The sequence below is a fragment of the Bufo bufo genome, chromosome 1 (assembly GCF_905171765.1).
Source record: "Bufo bufo chromosome 1, aBufBuf1.1, whole genome shotgun sequence".
Taxonomy (NCBI): domain Eukaryota; kingdom Metazoa; phylum Chordata; class Amphibia; order Anura; family Bufonidae; genus Bufo; species Bufo bufo.
The window spans coordinates 569,791,300-569,809,602 of NC_053389.1; the positions used below are offsets into that span (position 1 = coordinate 569,791,300).

At 45.1% G+C, this 18,303-nt stretch overlaps 1 protein-coding gene across 2 annotated transcripts in view; it reads right to left on the reverse strand.

Moving 5' to 3' along the window:
* The window catches only part of PRPF18 (pre-mRNA processing factor 18), a 47,139-nt gene extending 38,306 nt beyond the window's left edge, over window positions 1-8,833 (reverse strand). Inside the window, exons 1-3 of one of the 2 annotated variants that reach the window (XM_040413156.1) lie at window positions 8,689-8,833; window positions 6,061-6,138; window positions 5,937-5,963 (exon numbers count right to left, since the gene is read on the reverse strand). In XM_040413156.1, coding sequence (XP_040269090.1) covers window positions 5,937-5,963; window positions 6,061-6,138; window positions 8,689-8,754 — 171 coding nt within the window. In that variant the 5' untranslated portion in view covers window positions 8,755-8,833. The remainder of the gene's footprint in view (window positions 1-5,936; window positions 5,964-6,060; window positions 6,139-8,688) is intronic. The other variant, XM_040413157.1, reaches the window with a different exon arrangement.
* Window positions 8,834-18,303: the final 9,470 nt, after the last annotated feature.

Genomic DNA, 18,303 nt, shown 5'->3' on the forward strand with positions numbered 1-18,303 from the left:
GGCATGCATAATACCGCTCTCTAAGGGAACTGCTACTCTCAAAAACTTTTGGCGGTGAACATGATAATAAGCATCCCTGAGATCCACTGTGGCCATGTAACAACCTTGGAAGAGGTAGTTCACTGCTGACCTGATGGATTCCATCAGAAAATTTCCGTACACCAAAAAACGGTTCAGACTAGGGATCGACCGATTATCGGTTTTACCGATATTATGGGCCGATATTCAGTATTTTGACAGTTATCGGTATCGGCATCTATTTTGCCGATATTCCGATAACGTATTGGGAACACAGAACGCGCTGCTCTCAGCGCTCTCCGTGTTCCCTCAGCAGCACAGGGGAGAAGGAAGCGGGGTCTCCTCCCCCTGTGATGCTGCTGCCGCCATGGACAGGAGAGAAGACAAGAGGAGGGGAGGGGCTGTGGCCACTGCGCCACCAATGATTTTGACTTACTCATTCATTCAAATTGAACAGGAGGCGGGAGCTGGCTGCAGAATCACATAGCCGGCTCCCGACCTCTATGAGCAATAGCTGTGATCTGCGGTAGTTAACCCCTTGGGAGCCGGCTATGTGATTCTGCAGCCAGCTCCCGCCTCCTGTATATGAATTAATGAGAGATTTCTCTTCAATGGTGGCGCAGTGCGCCCCCCCCCCAAACCCCCCAGTATTAATCATTGGTGGCGCAGTGCACCCCCCCAAACCCCCAAGTATTAATCATTGGTGGCGCAGTGCGCCCCCCAACCCCCCCCCCCCAGTATTAATCATTGGTGGCAGTGGCCACAGGATCCCCTCTCCCCTGCTCCTCCGATCGGAGCCCCAGCAGTGTAAGCCTGGGGCTCCGATCGGTTACCATGGCAGCCAGGACGCTATTAAAGCCCTGGCTGCCATGGTAACATCCCTGATGCTGTGTGCACGAAGCACAGAGCAGCAGGGACAGTGTGAGCTCCTATTCACCCTGATAGAGATCTATCAGGGTGAATAGGACAAGGGTTCTAGTCCATAAGGGGGCTAAAAGTTAGTAAATAAATTAATTAATTAAAAATATTAAAGTATAAATGAAAGAAAGATTTAAAAAATAAAAATAAATAAAAAAATACACGTTAACAATAAACATTCATTTTCAGCAGATTTGTGTAGGAATTTTTATTTTTTTCCAAAAATGAAAATTACCAGAATATCTGTATAAATTATCGGCTATCGGCCTGAAAGTTCACAAATTATCGGTATCGGCCCTAAAAAATCAATATCGGTCGATCCCTAGTTCCGAAATTTTAAGTTTATTATGGTACGAAAAGAACCATTCGGCTTTTTTACAAGAATAAGAGTTGAGTAAATTCCTCTTGCCTCTTCTTGCTTTGAAACCTCCACCAATACCTTTTTTTGCTAATAGGGAATAAACCTCTGAAATAATGGTTGCCTGCCTTGCGGGGTCTGCACGATAGTCTGTCAACACAAATCTTTCTTCTGGAAGCCTCTGAAAATTTTATTTTAAGCCCTCTTTGATAATAGCATTTATCCATGGGCTGTTGGAGATTTTTTGCCACTGACTTGAAAAGTGAAACAGACGACCACCCACTGGAGGCCTGGCGTCATTTGGGCTGCTTTTTTGAGGCCTCTGCCCCGGAAAAAAGAAACCCCTTTGACTTTTTTGCAGCTCTTGTATATTGTCTAGATCTTTCTCTTCCCCTGAAAACTTCCCTGTTAAACTTGGAGCGGAAAGATTTTTTAGGTGGCTGACTGATGGAAGTTAAACCCCTCTTTTTATCAGAGGCCTTTTCAAGAAGATCGTCGAGGACCGGGCCTAATAAGAATTCCCCTTGACACGGAATGCCACAAAGCCTAGCCTTAGAGCCAGCATCTCCGCTATAGCTTTTCAACCAGATAGCTCTATGGGCAGAATTGAATAAAGCGGAAGCCCTGGCTGATAATCTTAGGGAGTCGGCCGAAGCATCCGCCATAAAATCTAGGGCATTATAAAAAGTAGGAAAAGAGGATAACAACTGCTCCCTAGGGGTACCCCCTTGAATGTGATCCTCCAACTCCTTCATCCATGCCTTAAGGGATCTAGCTACCAAAGTAGCGGCAATAGCTGGTTTAAAGGCTGCCGCCGAGGTTTCCCAATTTTTCTTTAAAGGAGAACGGTCATATTTTTTTTTTTTTGCTAAAGTGTAGGGCAAGTGATAGGTAACAATTTTGCAATAGACTTTATTTAGCCAAAACGTTTATTTTTGGTAGAAAACTGGGGCTGAAATGTCCCTTAGCAGCACTCTTCAAATGAGCGTTGCTAAGGGCCATCCGTCTCCTATTAGAACAGGGGAGACGGGCTGTGCAGACACTGTGCTTCTGCCTCCCGTGCTTCCCTGGGAGACAGAAGGCTGGGCAATGCTCCGTTACATTCACTGACCTGCGATCCCTGTGATAATAATTCATGAAGCAGCCGCCGGAAGTAGAAGCACTGTGCGCAGTGAGCCGGCTGCTGCTTCATGAATTATTATCACAGGGATCGCAGGTCAGTGAATGTAACGGAGCATTAGATTGCATAGAAAGGGGGAATATAAATGTAATTTTAACTCCTAAGACTTCTGTGCCCAGCCTTCCGTCTCCCAGGGAAGCACAGCGTCTGCACAGGGCCATCTCCCCTTTTCTAATAGGAGACGGATGGCCTTTAGCAACGCTCGTTTGAAGAATGCTGCTAAGGGCCATTTCAGCCCCAGTTTTCTACCAAAAATAAACGTTTTGGCTAAATAAAGTCTATTGCAAAAAACCTATCACTTGCCCTACACTTTAGCAAAAAATTAATAAATATGACAGTTATCCTTTAAATAGATGTCTGCCCTTCTATCCATTGGGTCCTTTAGAGAACCCATATCCTCAAATGGAAGCACATTTTTTAGCTATTTTTGCCACAGGGGCATCTAGCTTAGGGGCTCTATCCCAAGAGGCAGTCACCTCCTCCTCAAGGGGGTATTTACGTTTCACAGAGGAGGGAATAAAAAACTTTTTTCCATTTTTTAGCAATAACAGCCTGAATATTTTTATGTACATCAAAGACTTTTATTTTTATTTTTTTATGGCCCAGACCCTCAAACAGAGTCCTGAACGGACTGTATTGGCTTTTGGTCATCTAAACCCATAGTAGCTCGCACAACCATTACTAGGGACCTAATGTTCTCTGTATGAAAAAGGGTCTTCCCAGCGGCTTCCTCATCAGAGGAGTCATTTGATGAAAAACATTCTCCCTCTTCCTTCAATCCAGAAAGAACATCACTGTCGCTAGACGGGATATTTGATGCAGCTGCAGAGGTAATAGGGTGGCTTTTTAGCAGACCGCTAACCGACTCCTTAACCTCTTCCCGGATCATCTGCTTGATTCTGCCCAACAGAGACGGAGCTTCCTCCACCAAGAAGCTTTGCCCAGGCAGAGGGTAGTTTATTTTTACATATAGCACAGCCCTTGTCCTTAGATCTGGAGACCTTCCTAGACTCCTTAGATACAGAGGATGACCGCCATGAGTAAACAACCACATGCACATGGGGGGGGGGGGGGAATCACCCCTCTTACCCCACCACGGTACCGCTGTATCATTGGTGGTTTCAGTAGCTTCAGCGCGCTGAGACTGCTCCATGTTCAGACACTGGATCTTTCCAAATGGAGGAACTGGGCTTTTCTCACACGGGCGCGCACACCAGCTCCCCCCCGCGCAGAGGTCCGCAGCGCCAGGAAGGTAAAAACACCCCCCTGGGCAGAGAAGGAGCAGGGAGGAGGGAGAAGCCGCATGGGTAAGACCTCCTACACACTTTCAGATAGTTGGGGCGCCGCAGCTCCATCTATTGACGGTTTCCGACTACTTCCTGTCCCCTTAGGACAGGAAACAGAACTGGAGGTGGAGAGAGGGTGGTCCCTCTTTTAAAGGGGTTTCTGGTTCCCGTTTCCTGTCCTGAGGAGTAGGAGGCGGCCTCTCCATGGGTGCTGTCATAGGCGAGGGAGAAAGGATATCGCTGTCACTGGAGGGGGAATCTTTAGATGCAGCAGCAGAAGTACTGGGGCGGTATTTAATCAATCCGCTAACCGACTCTCTGACCTCATCCTTGATCATCTGCTTTATGCTGCGCATCAAAAATGGAGCTTCCTCTTCCATTAACTGACACATGCTTGACAAAGGGGTTTAGCCCATGCAGAAGGTAGCTTCTTTTAACAGACAGCACGCCCCCTTTCTTTAGCTCTGGAGGTCTTCCTGGAAGACTCCTTAGACACCTAGGCACAAACAAACATGATCCCATGAGCAATACTAAAAATAAAATCTGCCGGGGAATGACCCCTCTTACCCCACCCTGGTCCCGATGTATCATTGGTGGTCTCAGTGGTCTCAGCGCGCTGAACCTGCTCTATTCTTTCACACATCACAATCAGCCAGAATGAGAAACTGCCAGCTCTTCAGTTGGCATGGCAGTAAGCTGGCTGGGCTTTTTCTCCTCGGCGCGCGCTGCCGGCTCCCTCCGCTTCCAGTCCGCAGAGACGACTTCCTCCCACCGCTTGAACCCGGAAGTAGTTGCACACGCGGGCAGGCGGCAGAACATGCGAAAACGACCGCAGAGGTTCGCAGGAATCCCAGAGAAGTCAAAACTCCCCAGGCCCCAGGAAGGGGAGCGGAAGGTGAGGGACAGAGACTGGAGCCCAGACTTTAGCAGCAGCTCCCTATGGAGACTTACGCCGCCCGGGGTAACCCTCCTCACCGCATCAATTGCCGGGGCCCACGCAGCTCTAGAACAGCTCTTATTTTCTCCTGCCTCTTAGGACAGGAAACAGAATTGAAGCTAGAGAGGAGGATCCCTCTTTTAAAAGGCGGTTCTGGTTCCTGTTTCCTGTCCGGAGGAGGAGGCGGTCTCTCCAGGGGTGCTGTCATAGGCGAAAGAACCCGGACAACCCCTTTAATACTGAGCATCGGTACAGGTAGGAGGAGACGCCAGGGTTTCTCAATGGGCGTCTCCTTCTCCCTGGCTGTGACGCAGTTTATTCACAGCGGAGAGCGTCACAGCCAGGGAGAAGGAACCCTGGCGTCAAATCCTCCCTGTATCGATGCTCAGTATTAACATACTAGGCGGGGAAAACAGCTGGCAAGGAAAGGTATTTAAGTAAACTTAAACGTTAAAAAAAAATAAAAAAAATCTATGAAAAGTCCTCTTTAGGGTCCATTCACACATCCGTATGTGTTTTGCGGATCTGCAAAACACGGACACCGGCATTGTGCGTTCCGCATTTTGCACTCTCATAGAAAATGCCTTTCCTTGTCCACAATTGTGGACAAGATTAGGACATGTTCTATTTTTTTGTTGAACGGAAAGTGCGGATCCGCAAATGCGGATGCGGACAGCACATTCCGGCCCCATTGAAAATAAATGGGTCCGCACCTGTTCCACAAAATTGCGGAACGGATGCAGACCCATTTTGCGGACGTGTGAATGGACCCTTAAGTAAGGGCTTTTTTTTTAACTTAGCAACACAGTGGAAATCATTAGCATTGATGTGAACGGCACCCAGGGTGCTCAGCAAGGAAGACAAATGAGGCAGTCTTAAAAAAGAAGTACTGTATTATGGCATGCTATAAAAAAGGGCGACAATCTGCACACCCCATGTGGTTATTAGGTAAGCCACAAAGTGTAAGATTTTTTTTAAAATGTGCCAAATGATAAATATTATTTTTCTAACAAACTTACTTGAAGTGGTCTTGACGTAGCGGAATTTAGTTGACCTAGTGTCCTAGTAAATGCTGCCAGGCACATCAAGACATCACATGCTCAGCGCCTTAAGCCAAATGAAAGCACACTACCGACAGCAGCCATTTTCAAAATGGTTTGCCTTCTAGAAAAGTCAACTAGAACTGGAAACCATTTGGAAAATGTACCCGGATGTAAAGCATGCATTCCCAAATCCTACCTTTTGTGTTGGCTTCTCACTTAAAGGCTAACAGTTGTGACAGACGAATAAAGAGAAATCTTATATTAAAACGGGACAGGAAGACAAGACAGGAATGGGATTTACGGAAGCAAGACATTTATACCTGGAAGCCACATCTCTCAAAGTAAGCCTCCCTTTCTTTTTCAGCAAGTTCACTGCGCTTGAAATACTTCTTACTTTCCTGAAATATATAAAAGAAAGAAAAAAAACACATTCTTAAAAAATGTAATGTGTGATAATGGAATGGTCTTAGAAATACATTACACCTAAACAGCCTGTCACTACAGTCAGCTAGCTGTCCCATGTACAAAGCAGCCATATTAGTGTCGGGGGCAGGTAACTGCTTCCCTCGTCGTGTTTTCCCTGCCGATTTACGTGTGGACAAACCGCATCGCTATACAGTACCAGCAAACTGTATGAGAATAGACAATTCTCATGTACACTTTACTGATTTTATTTCTGTGCCGTGCAAAGTTAGACATCTGCAGCATGTCAATTATGCTTGCGGTTTTAGGTGTGCATTTCACCCTTTTCACATATGCGGCAAAACCGCATCTAATTCGCACCAAAATCTACAATAACAAATTGCATTTTGTGTGCAGAAATGCACAACAAAAAAACAAAAAAAAGAGTTTCTGTTATATACATGCACTGTACCCTGTTTGCAGGTACCCTTAAAGGGGTTCTCCGGGAATTAAGGAAATGAAAATACTTAAATCTTACTTTATTATAAGTATATTCTCAAATACCTTTCATTAGCTATAATTGCTCGTTTTGTCTGGGGATCAATCATCAGGGGAAACAAAATGGCCGCTGCCCTACCAGTAGACACAAAACCTGTCCTAATCAGAGAGGAGGACAAATTACTGAGATAAAGAGCTGCCTCATCCTACTGTGTTCTCTACTTGTCAGGGATTATGATCCTGAATACAGATGATAAGAACTTTAGCCGAATCTCTGGGGAATTTAGTTCATGAGGAGACATGAAGTACAGAGAGGATGGACAGGACAGACTGTGGTGATATGGAGCTGTGGTAATGGAGACTGCATACAAGTGCTGCTGCTCATTACCCCCACCCTCCTCTCATGTCTCCTCATCTTCTCCATTACCACAGAGATTAACCTGTATTCAGGATCATGATTTCTGACAAGCAGAGAGGAGGATGAGGCAGCTCTTTAGCTCAGTGTTGTGAAGTAACATGTCCTGTGTGATTAGTACAGGTTCGGTGTGTACTGATAGGCGGCCATTTTATTTCTCCTAGTGATTGCTCCCCAGACAAAACACGCCACTCTAACTAATGAAAAGTATTTGTGAATATATTTATTATACAATAATATTTAAGTATTTTCATTTTTTAAATTGCTGGAGAACCCCTTTAAAGTTTAGTCTAATAGCCCAGCAGCTCTTTCACTATTATCATATTATGTAGAAAATCTGCCTCGTTCTTCCTCCTTTGCAGCAGAGGATATCAGACGGCCATTATCAGCTGCTCTGTGAAGATTGTTTACTGGTGTGACTGAAGACTGAGATCTACTCAGCTAGGGGCTGGAGCAGTTTAGGGGCACAGACTGCTCGAGGATCCGCCCAATTTATAACAAGGCCTGTGCCTCGTCCTAAATTAAACACACCCTCTGGTGGAGCAGGGGGTATCAAAGACTGGTCTTTGATAAATGACCCCTATTACCTTTATCCTGCGGGTCTGTACAATTACAGCAATACCATATTTATGGTTATGATTTTGGAATGTAATATTTAAAAAAAATATATAATATATATATATATATATATATATATATATATTGAAAAAAATGTTTCCATATTTTTCAGACTATAAGACGCCAGTGGCAAGGCATCTTATAGTCAAAATGCTAATGACCGCTTCCCTTATAGAAGCAGTCATCAGCAAGTGGGAGGTGCTGGGCTGGCGGTACTCACCTTTCCCTGGTCTTCTTCCAGGCCTTGTTCTGCACTGTGCCCTGAGGTCACAAAGAGACCCGAAACAAGCAGTGCAGCGAGCGGTGGATTTGTAGTGCCATACTTTTTTTTTTGTAATGTCTGATCTGACGCTGATGGGGGCTGGGTGGTCCGATCTGAGTCTGATAGGTGGCTGATCTAAGGCTAATGGAGGCTGGGAGGAGAGTCTGCTCTGAGGCTGATAGAGGTAGGAGAGGCTAATGGAGGCTGAGGGGTGCAATTGGCGGCTGATATAGGCTGGGGGGTGCAATTGGAGGCTGATCTAGGCTGGGGGGGTCTGATCTGAGGCTGATGGAGCTTGGAGTCTGATTTGGGGGTGTGATGAGGGTCTGATTTGGGGGTGTGATGAGGGTCTGATTTGGGGGTGTGATGAGGGTCTGATTTGGGGGTGTGATGAGGGTCTGATTTGGGGGTGTGATGAGGGTCTGATTTGGGGGTGTGATGAGGGTCTGATTTGGGGGTGTGATGAGGGTCTGATTTGGGGGTGTGATGGGATTTTGCTACTAAACTGAGCCCGCACTCCCATAGAAATGAACATGTGCAGTGAGCTAGATACGGACCAGCACCTATCTGACACAATGTTTGAGGTGTGACAACAGCTTTAAGAACACCACCCCCCCCCCTAATGTGAACAGTGCACATAACTGCAGGAACCCACAGGAAAGGCGCAGGGCATCTGAACTCTTGAACTTATCACAGAGTGGACACCTGACAGCACATTGGCCTGTAACGATGGCCACCTAGGCAGCGCCTCACCCCGACCAGCTCCTTCTCCTCCAGCTGCTTCCTCTTCCGCGCTATCTCAGCCTTCAGAATGTCCATTCCGGCCGGGCACCAACTGCACAGCACTCCGGGCACCAGCACCGCACTTCCTGTTTACAGCGGAAGAGACTGTACTGCTCGCCCCGCCCCTTATCTGCTGTGGAGAGTACTGGGTCCTAGCGGCCTCCAGCAGTGGTCAGTGCGCTCACAAACACTATACGTATGCTTATGATGGCGAACAGTAGTGCGCATGTCTCGTGTGGTCGCCATTAGTACTGCAAGCCTCTAATGAGAGGGTTAATATGGTGACACGCTAGGCGTGCGCTGGATGTGAGTTGAAGAGCAGCCTTTACAGTCAGCTGACCTTGAGTAGTCATGTGATCCTCGGGTCCCGTCCACAGGAAGCAGTACTTTGTATGTTGGTAGTGGAGTACAGTGTATGGGCTCCCTGGAGGTTTAGGTCACGTGAGGGGGAAAATTGAATGCGCTGCGGATTTTTTTGTGGGACTGGTTTTTAACCAGCTGTAAACCAGGCACCTTTTGTGGTTTTTAGGAAAGCAAGTGTTTTTTTTCACATTTTCATTTTTTTAATAACACAAAGTGCAACTAAAATACTTTTCTAAATCGCGACCTTTACCCTATATAAAATAAACTGTTTATTTTATGTAGGTTCGACTAAGCAATTATTTTCATTGTCCCACTCCGAGAGCTATAACTTTTTTATTTTTCCATCAATTTAGCAGGTTTTTTGCAGGACACATTGTAGATCTTTTAATGGCACCATTGTGGGGTACACGTAGGATTGCCACCTTTCCCAACAAAAAATACCTGCCAAGTTAAGTCATACCCCAAAGGGGGTGTGGCTGGGGGGGCGTGGATTAACACGGGGTGTTAAGTCGCTGTCATACTGTGGCTCCCAAAAATTTTAATGCACCCCAGTAATGCCCCATTAGTGCCACCCAGCATTAATAATGCCCCCATTAGTGCCACCCAGCATTAATAATGCCCCCATTAGTGCCACCCAGCATTAATAATGCCGCCATTAGTGCCACCCAGCATTAATAATGCCCCCATTAGCGCCCCTCAGAATTAATACTGTCCCCATTAGTGTCCCCAGTAATATTAATGCCCCCCGGTAAGAGTAATGACCCGATTAGTGCCCCCAGTAAAAATAATGCCCCCATTAGTGCCCCCAGTAAAAATATTTCCCCATTAAAACATAACATTTAATTATTATTATTATTATTAAAATCCCACTTAAATTGCATTAATACAACAAAAATAGATAGTTTTGCCTAGGATTAGTGTAATCATACCACGTTATAGATACATCACCACCATGTGGTTACTCACGGTATTGTAGACCAAGGACAAATATTTGCATCAACAGGAGTACAAGTCCCCAACTATACGATGGTTTCTCCTTGATGATCAATGGATACAGGGTGAATACCGTCTTGTCAGACTTTGTTGCCCCTGAGGAGTCTTGATTGTATTTCAGGGAAACTGCGTACAAGTCCGCTTATAGGAAGTGTGTGAAACTATCCCTACCGGCTATGCTTGCCCTGGCTACAAGCAGAGTGATCGCTCCGAAAGGGGCGGCCCCACTTCTCGGTGGCTGTTCCCTATCAGTGATGGTCAGTCCCCAGGAGCAGGCAGTTCCGAGAACAGCCCGATGAAGGCTGCTTGCTCCCGGTGACTGCATTTGATTTCATACAGGCACAGGTAAAGGCTTACCTGTGCATCGCCGGACGGGTGAGTCTACCTTACTAAAGATGGCAGCCCGCATGTGTTCGCTGGCGAACACTGCGAACTGACCATCACTGTTCCCTATTGTGATCTCCCTGACTGCCAAATTCCCAAATAGTTGAGGCTGCCAGGTGTGGATGTTAGTGATGTGAAGAAAAGGTTGAACGGCACTCTTCAATGTGTGCAGGGAGGTGCTCAGTGGTATACAAGTTCATGTATTTGAAGGAAAGGCCACGGCACTCTCTTTTTGCTGTTTCGTTAAATGCTTATTATATCCATCCAAAAGTTTTTTTGAGCCACTTGGCCAACATTTCAGTCAGCAATAGACCTTGATCACAGCTGTAGTCATGGTGCTATGTGGTGAAGTAGGATGGCGACGCCAAGTGGCTCAAAAAAACTTTTGGATGGATATAATAAGACAATAAAAATAAGCATTTGACGTAACAGCAAAAAGAGAGTGCCGTGATCTTTCCTTCAAATGGATGTTAGTGATCCCACAACTTGGTATAACAAATAGTTAAGTGTCCAGGTAAGAGACTTGAGAATAATGGTGGTAATCCTAGGCAGAAATTAAAAAGCTTTCATCCCGACGCATTTCCCCTTTGAAATGAAGAGATTCATCAGGGGATCATATTAGTCATGCACTGGAGAAGATAATCCTGCCGTTAGATGAGTAGCTTGCAGCCATTATTCTCAAGTCTCTTACTTGGACACTTAACTATTTGTTGTACTAAGTTGTGGGATCACTAACATCCACACCTGGCAGCTTCCACTATTTGGGAATTTGGCAGGCAGGGAGATCACAATAGGGAACAGCCACCGAGAAATGGGGCCGCCCCTTTCGGAACGATCACTCCGCTTGTAGGCAGGGCAAGCATAGCCGTTAGGGATAGTTTCCCACACTGCCTATAAGCGTACTTGTACGCAGTTTCCCTGAAATACAATCAAGACGGTATTCACCCTGTATCCATTGATCATCAAGGAGAAACCATCGTATAGTTGGGGACTTGTACTCCTGTTGATGCAAATATTTGTCCTTGGTCTACAATACCGTGAGTAACCACATGGTGGTGATGTATCTATAACGTGGTATGATTACACTAATCCTAGGCAAAACTATCTATTTTTCTTTGTTGTATTAATGCAATTTAAGTGGGATTTTAAAAATAATAATTAAACGTTATGTTTTAATGGGGAAATATTGCTTGTTCAGTGATATAGCTCCTTGACAAACCCCTATGGGTATTCTTTATTGTGTCAGTGATTTGCCCCAAGTAAAAATAACACAAAGTGTAACTAAAATACTTTTCTAAATCGCGACCTTCATCTGTTACAGCTTATTTTATATAGGATCGACTAAGCAATTTTTTTCATTGTCCCACTCCGAAAGCTATAACTTTTTTATTTTTCCATCAATGTAGGAGGTTTTTTGCAGGACACGTTGTAGATTATTTAATGGCACTATTGTGGGCTACACATAGGGTTGCCACCTTTCCCAACAAAAAATACCTGTCAAGTTAAACAACACCCCAAAGGGGTGTGGCTGTGGGGGGCGTGGATTAACACAGGGTGTTAAGTCACTGTCATACTGTGGCTCCCAATAATTTTAATGCCCCCAGTAATAGTAATGCCCCTATTAGTGCCACCCAGCATTAATAATGCACCCATTAGTCCCACCCAGCATTAATAATGCCTCTATTAGTGCCCCCAGTAAGATTAATGTCCCTATTAGTGCCCCCAGTAAGAATAATGTCCCCATTAGTGCCCCCAAGAAGAATAATGCCCCCATTAGTGCCCCAGGAAGAATAATGCCCCCATTAGTGCCCCCCAGGAAGAATAATTCCCCCCATTAGTGCTCCCCAGGAAGAATAATGCCCCCGTAAGAATAATGGCTCCCCATTATTGCCCCCAGTTAGTATAGTGCCGCCATTGGTGCCCCCAGGAGGAATAATGCCCCCATTAGTGCCCCCCAGGAAGAATAATGCCCCCGTAAGAATAATACCCCCATTATTGCCCCCAGTTAGAATAATTCCCCCATTAGTGGCCCCCATAAGAATAATACCCCCCATTATTGCCCCCAGTTAGAAAAATGCCCCCTATTAGTGCCCCAGTTAGAATAATGCCCCTAGTTACAATAATGCCCCCCATTAGTACCCCCAGATAGAATAATGCCCCATTAGTGCCCCCAGTTAGAATAATGCCCCCATTAGTGCCTCCAGTTAGAATAATACCCCCATTAATGCCTCTAGTTAGAATAATGCCCCCATTAGTGCCCCGTTAGAATAATGCCCCCATTAGTGCCCCCAGTTAAAATAATGCTCCCATTAATGCCCCCCATTAGAGCCCCCAGTTAGAATAATGCCCCATTAGTGCTCCCAGTTAGAATAATTTCCCCTATTAGTGTCTCCAGTTAGAATAAAGCCCCCATTAGTGCCCGCAGTTAGAATGATGCCCCCCATTAGTGCCCCAGTTAGAATAACGCCCCCCAATGCAATTTAAGTGGGATTTTAAAAATAATAATTAAACGTTATGTTTTAATGGGGAAATATTGCTTGTTCAGTGATATAGCTCCTTGACAAACCCCTATGGGTATCCTTTATTGTGTCAGTGATTTGCCCCAAGTAAAAATAACACAAAGTGCAACTAAAATACTTTTCTAAATCGCGACCTTCATCTGTTACAGCTTATTTTATATAGGATCGACTAAGCAATTTTTTTCATTGTCCCACTCCGAAAGCTATAACTTTTTTATTTTTCCATCAATGTAGGAGGTTTTTTGCAGGACACGTTGTAGATTATTTAATGGCACTATTGTGGGCTACACATAGGGTTGCCACCTTTCCCAACAAAAAATACCTGTCAAGTTAAACAACACCCCAAAGGGGTGTGGCTGTGGGGGGCGTGGATTAACACAGGGTGTTAAGTCACTGTCATACTGTGGCTCCCAATAATTTTAATGCCCCCAGTAATAGTAATGCCCCTATTAGTGCCACCCAGCATTAATAATGCACCCATTAGTCCCACCCAGCATTAATAATGCCTCTATTAGTGCCCCCAGTAAGATTAATGTCCCTATTAGTGCCCCCAGTAAGAATAATGTCCCCATTAGTGCCCCCAAGAAGAATAATGCCCCCATTAGTGCCCCAGGAAGAATAATGCCCCCATTAGTGCCCCCCCAGGAAGAATAATTCCCCCCATTAGTGCTCCCCAGGAAGAATAATGCCCCCGTAAGAATAATGGCTCCCCATTATTGCCCCCAGTTAGTATAGTGCCGCCATTGGTGCCCCCAGGAGGAATAATGCCCCCATTAGTGCCCCCCAGGAAGAATAATGCCCCCGTAAGAATAATACCCCCATTATTGCCCCCAGTTAGAATAATTCCCCCATTAGTGGCCCCCATAAGAATAATACCCCCCATTATTGCCCCCAGTTAGAAAAATGCCCCCTATTAGTGCCCCAGTTAGAATAATGCCCCTAGTTACAATAATGCCCCCCATTAGTACCCCCAGATAGAATAATGCCCCATTAGTGCCCCCAGTTAGAATAATGCCCCCATTAGTGCCTCCAGTTAGAATAATACCCCCATTAATGCCTCTAGTTAGAATAATGCCCCCATTAGTGCCCCGTTAGAATAATGCCCCCATTAGTGCCCCCAGTTAAAATAATGCTCCCATTAATGCCCCCCATTAGAGCCCCCAGTTAGAATAATGCCCCATTAGTGCTCCCAGTTAGAATAATTTCCCCTATTAGTGTCTCCAGTTAGAATAAAGCCCCCATTAGTGCCCGCAGTTAGAATGATGCCCCCCATTAGTGCCCCAGTTAGAATAACGCCCCCCAATGCAATTTAAGTGGGATTTTAAAAATAATAATTAAACGTTATGTTTTAATGGGGAAATATTGCTTGTTCAGTGATATAGCTCCTTGACAAACCCCTATGGGTATCCTTTATTGTGTCAGTGATTTGCCCCAAGTAAAAATAACACAAAGTGCAACTAAAATACTTTTCTAAATCGCGACCTTCATCTGTTACAGCTTATTTTATATAGGATCGACTAAGCAATTTTTTTCATTGTCCCACTCCGAAAGCTATAACTTTTTTATTTTTCCATCAATGTAGGAGGTTTTTTGCAGGACACGTTGTAGATTATTTAATGGCACCATTGTGGGCTACACATAGGGTTGTCACCTTTCCCAACAAAAAATACCTGCCAAGTTAAACAACACCCAAAAGGGGTGTGGCTGTGGGTGGGCGTGGATTAACACAGGGTGTTAAGTCGCTGTCATACTGTGGCTCCCAATAATTTTAATGCCCCCCAGTAATAGTAATGCCCCTATTAGTGCCACCCAGCATTAATAATGCCCCCATTAGTGCCACCCAGCATTAATTGCCCCCATTAGTGCCCCCAATAAGATTAATTCCCTATTAGTGCCCCCAGTAAGAATAATGTCCCTATTAGTGCCCCCAAGAAGAATAATGCCCCCATTAGTGCCCCAGGAAGAATAATGCCCCCATTAGTGCCCCCCTGGAAGAATAATTCCCCCATTAGTGCTCCCCAGGAAGAATAATGCCCCCATAAGAATAATGCCCCCCCATTATTGCCCCCAGTTAGTATAGTGCCGCCATTGGTGCCCCCAGGAGGAATAATACCCCCATTAGTGCCCCCCAGGAGGAATAATGCCCCCATAAGAATAATACCCCCCCATTATTGCCCCCAGTTAGAATAATTCCCCCATTAGTGCCCCCAGTTAGAATAATACCCCCCATTAGAGCCCCCAGTTAGAAAAATGCCCACTATTAGTGCCCCAGTTAGAATAATGCCCCTAGTTAGAATAATGCCCCCCATTAGTACCCCCAGTTAGAATATTGCCCCCATTAGAATAATGCCCCCCATGAGTGCCCTCAGTTAGAATAATGCCCCCATTAGTGCCCCGTTAGAATAATGCCCCCATTAGTGCCCCCAGTTAAAATAATGCTCCCAATAATGCCCCCATTAGAGCCCCCAGTTAGAATAATGCCCCATTAGTGCTCCCAGTTAGAATAATGCCCCCTATTAGTGTCTCTAGTTAGAATAATGCCCCAATTAGTGCCCCCAGTTAGAATAATGCCCCCATTAGTGCCCCCAGTTAGAATTATGCCCCCCATTAGTGCCCCAGTTAGAATAACGCCCCCCATTAATGCCCCCAGTTAGAACACTGACCCCCATTAGTGCCCCCTTCTCTGCTTCTGCCAAAAAAATAAAATAAAAAAAACAGCACTCACCTCCTCCATTTGCTCACGCTACAGTGAACACTCCCTGCTGACTGGAAGCTCAGGACAGGACCTGCGATCCAGCGTGATGACGTCTCACAGGTCCTGTCCTGAGCTTCCAATCAACAGCGAGAGCAAATGGAGGCGAGTGCTTTTTTTTAATACATTTTTTTAATTTTTATTATAACGGGGGAGGTAAAGGCTGCACTAATGAGTGCTCCGCGATGGAAGCGCTCATTAGTAGCAGTCCTTGTAACAAAATACCGGCACCTGCATGGCTGCTAAAATACCGACCTTGTCGGTGAGATACCGACCGGGTGGCAACCCTAGGTGCACGCAATTATTGATTAACTTTAATAAGGCCTCTTTCACACGGGCTTCGCATGTTAGGGCCGGATAGGATGCGGGTGCGTTGCGGGAAAATGCGCAATTTCACGCGAGTGCAAAGCGTTTTAATGCGTTTTGCACGCGTGTGAGAAAAATCGGCATGTTTGGTACCCAGACCCGGATTGGTGTTGTGTAAATTTCATTATTTGATGATAGCATTCTTAATACAGAATGCTTAGTAAAATAGGGATGGAGGGGTTAAAAAAAATAAAAAATAATTTAACTCACCTTATCCACTTGTTCGCGCAGCCCGGCTTGTCTTCTTTCTTTCTTCTTCTTTGATGACCTGGGAGAAAAGGACCTTTGGTGACGTCACTGCGCTCACCACATGGTCCATCACACGATCCATCACCATGAAAATCACCGCTCATGTGCACAGCCCCATAGAAATGAATGGGTCCGGATTCAGTCCGGGTGCAAGGCGTTCACCTCACGCATTGCACCCACGCGGAAAACTCGCCCGTGTGAAAGGGGCCTAAGGGCTTGTGCATGCGAACGTATTTTCTTTCCGTTCCGTATTTTTACAGGTCTGTATGTGGAACCATTCACTTCAATGGGTCCGTATAAAAACGGAAATTACTCCATCTGCATTCCGTTTCCGTATGTCCACATGTCCGTTCCCGCATAAGAACAGAAGATGTCCTATTCTTGTCTGTTTTGCGGACAAGCATAGGATTGCTACAATGGATCCGCAAAAAAATGAATGCAATACGGATGTCACATGAATGTTATCCTTTTTTTTTTTTTTTGCGGATCCATGTTTTGCGGACCGCAAAATACATACGGTCGTGCATGAGCCCTAATTCTTTCTGGGTAGAATAGAAAAAAAATAGTAATATTGCAATACTGCCATTGTCTTTTAACGTTTAAAAATTTACAACATTTTTCAGAATGAACAATATGATAACTTTATTCTCTGGGTCAATACAATTACAGTGATACCAAATCGCCATTGCCGCATCCCAAGAGCTAAAACTTTTTTATTTTGTTTTCTACGGAGCTGTGTGAGGGCTTGTAGTTTTCATTTTCATAAAACATATTCTATACTTTTTCGTATTGTGGATAAAAATTATTTCCAGTGATGGGAGTGAGAAAAATGCGGAGCACACAAGGAAGTTATCCCTATTTTGCAAATCTGTAGTTTATGGATCGCAATACTGACGCTGTCGTGTGCATGAGCCTTGAAGTGATAGTCTATAATCATTGGTTTATACAAGGTATACCAATGTACTATAAAAGCGATAAAATGATTGCATTGTGACATCCCCCCGTGTGACGGCTGTGTCCGTTTTGCTTCCAGGTCCATGCCTCCATGCCGCAAAAGATGGAACATGTCCTATCTTTGGCCGTATCTTTGGACTTCTATTGAAGTCAATGGGTCCGCACTGCAATACAGGGTGCACATGGCCAGTGTCTGCGGTGCATGATCCGCAACACAGGCATGGCCGTCCCCCTGTCATGCGAATGCGGCCTAAATGTTAATAAAGCTTAGTGTAAAAAAAAAAAATCTCAATTTTTCACTAAAAGTTGGTTTTATTTTGTAAAAAATAAAACCCACACACATACTGTATATCACCGCATTTGCACAACCCGTATAATAAAGATAGCCTTATTTAAACCACCAATAACGGAATTATTTTTTTCCCATTTCCCTCCCTCCCCAAAAAAGTTCAGTATTGCCTGATGTACCCAAAAATGCTACTAATAAATATTACATCCCATCCAACAAAAGTCAGGCTCATATATGACATCATGAACCACCAGAGGATACAATATAATCTTTAGGGCTCATTCACTCGACCGTAGGCCGTCTATGACCGTATTGTGGACCACAAACGGCAGGTCTGCAATATATGGGCACCGGTCGTGTTAATCCTGTATCACGGATGCAGACCTATTGACTCGAATGGGTCTGCAAGGTGCGGAGGCAAGGCATGGATCGGAAGCCCACAAAAGCACTACGAAGACTTCCGTGGGATTTTGGGTCTGTGCCTCCGCACCGCAAAAGATAGGACACGTCATATCTTTAACCGTATATTACAGATCGCGGACCAATTCAAGTCAATGGGTCTGCACCACAATACACTATTCACACGGCCTGTGCCCATGTATTGCTGACCGCAATTTGCTGTCCACAGCACAGGCATGGGCGGCCTACGGTAGTGTGAATGAGCCTTCAATGTTTGTATGTATCAAATATTTACAATCAAACAGTTTACACGTATT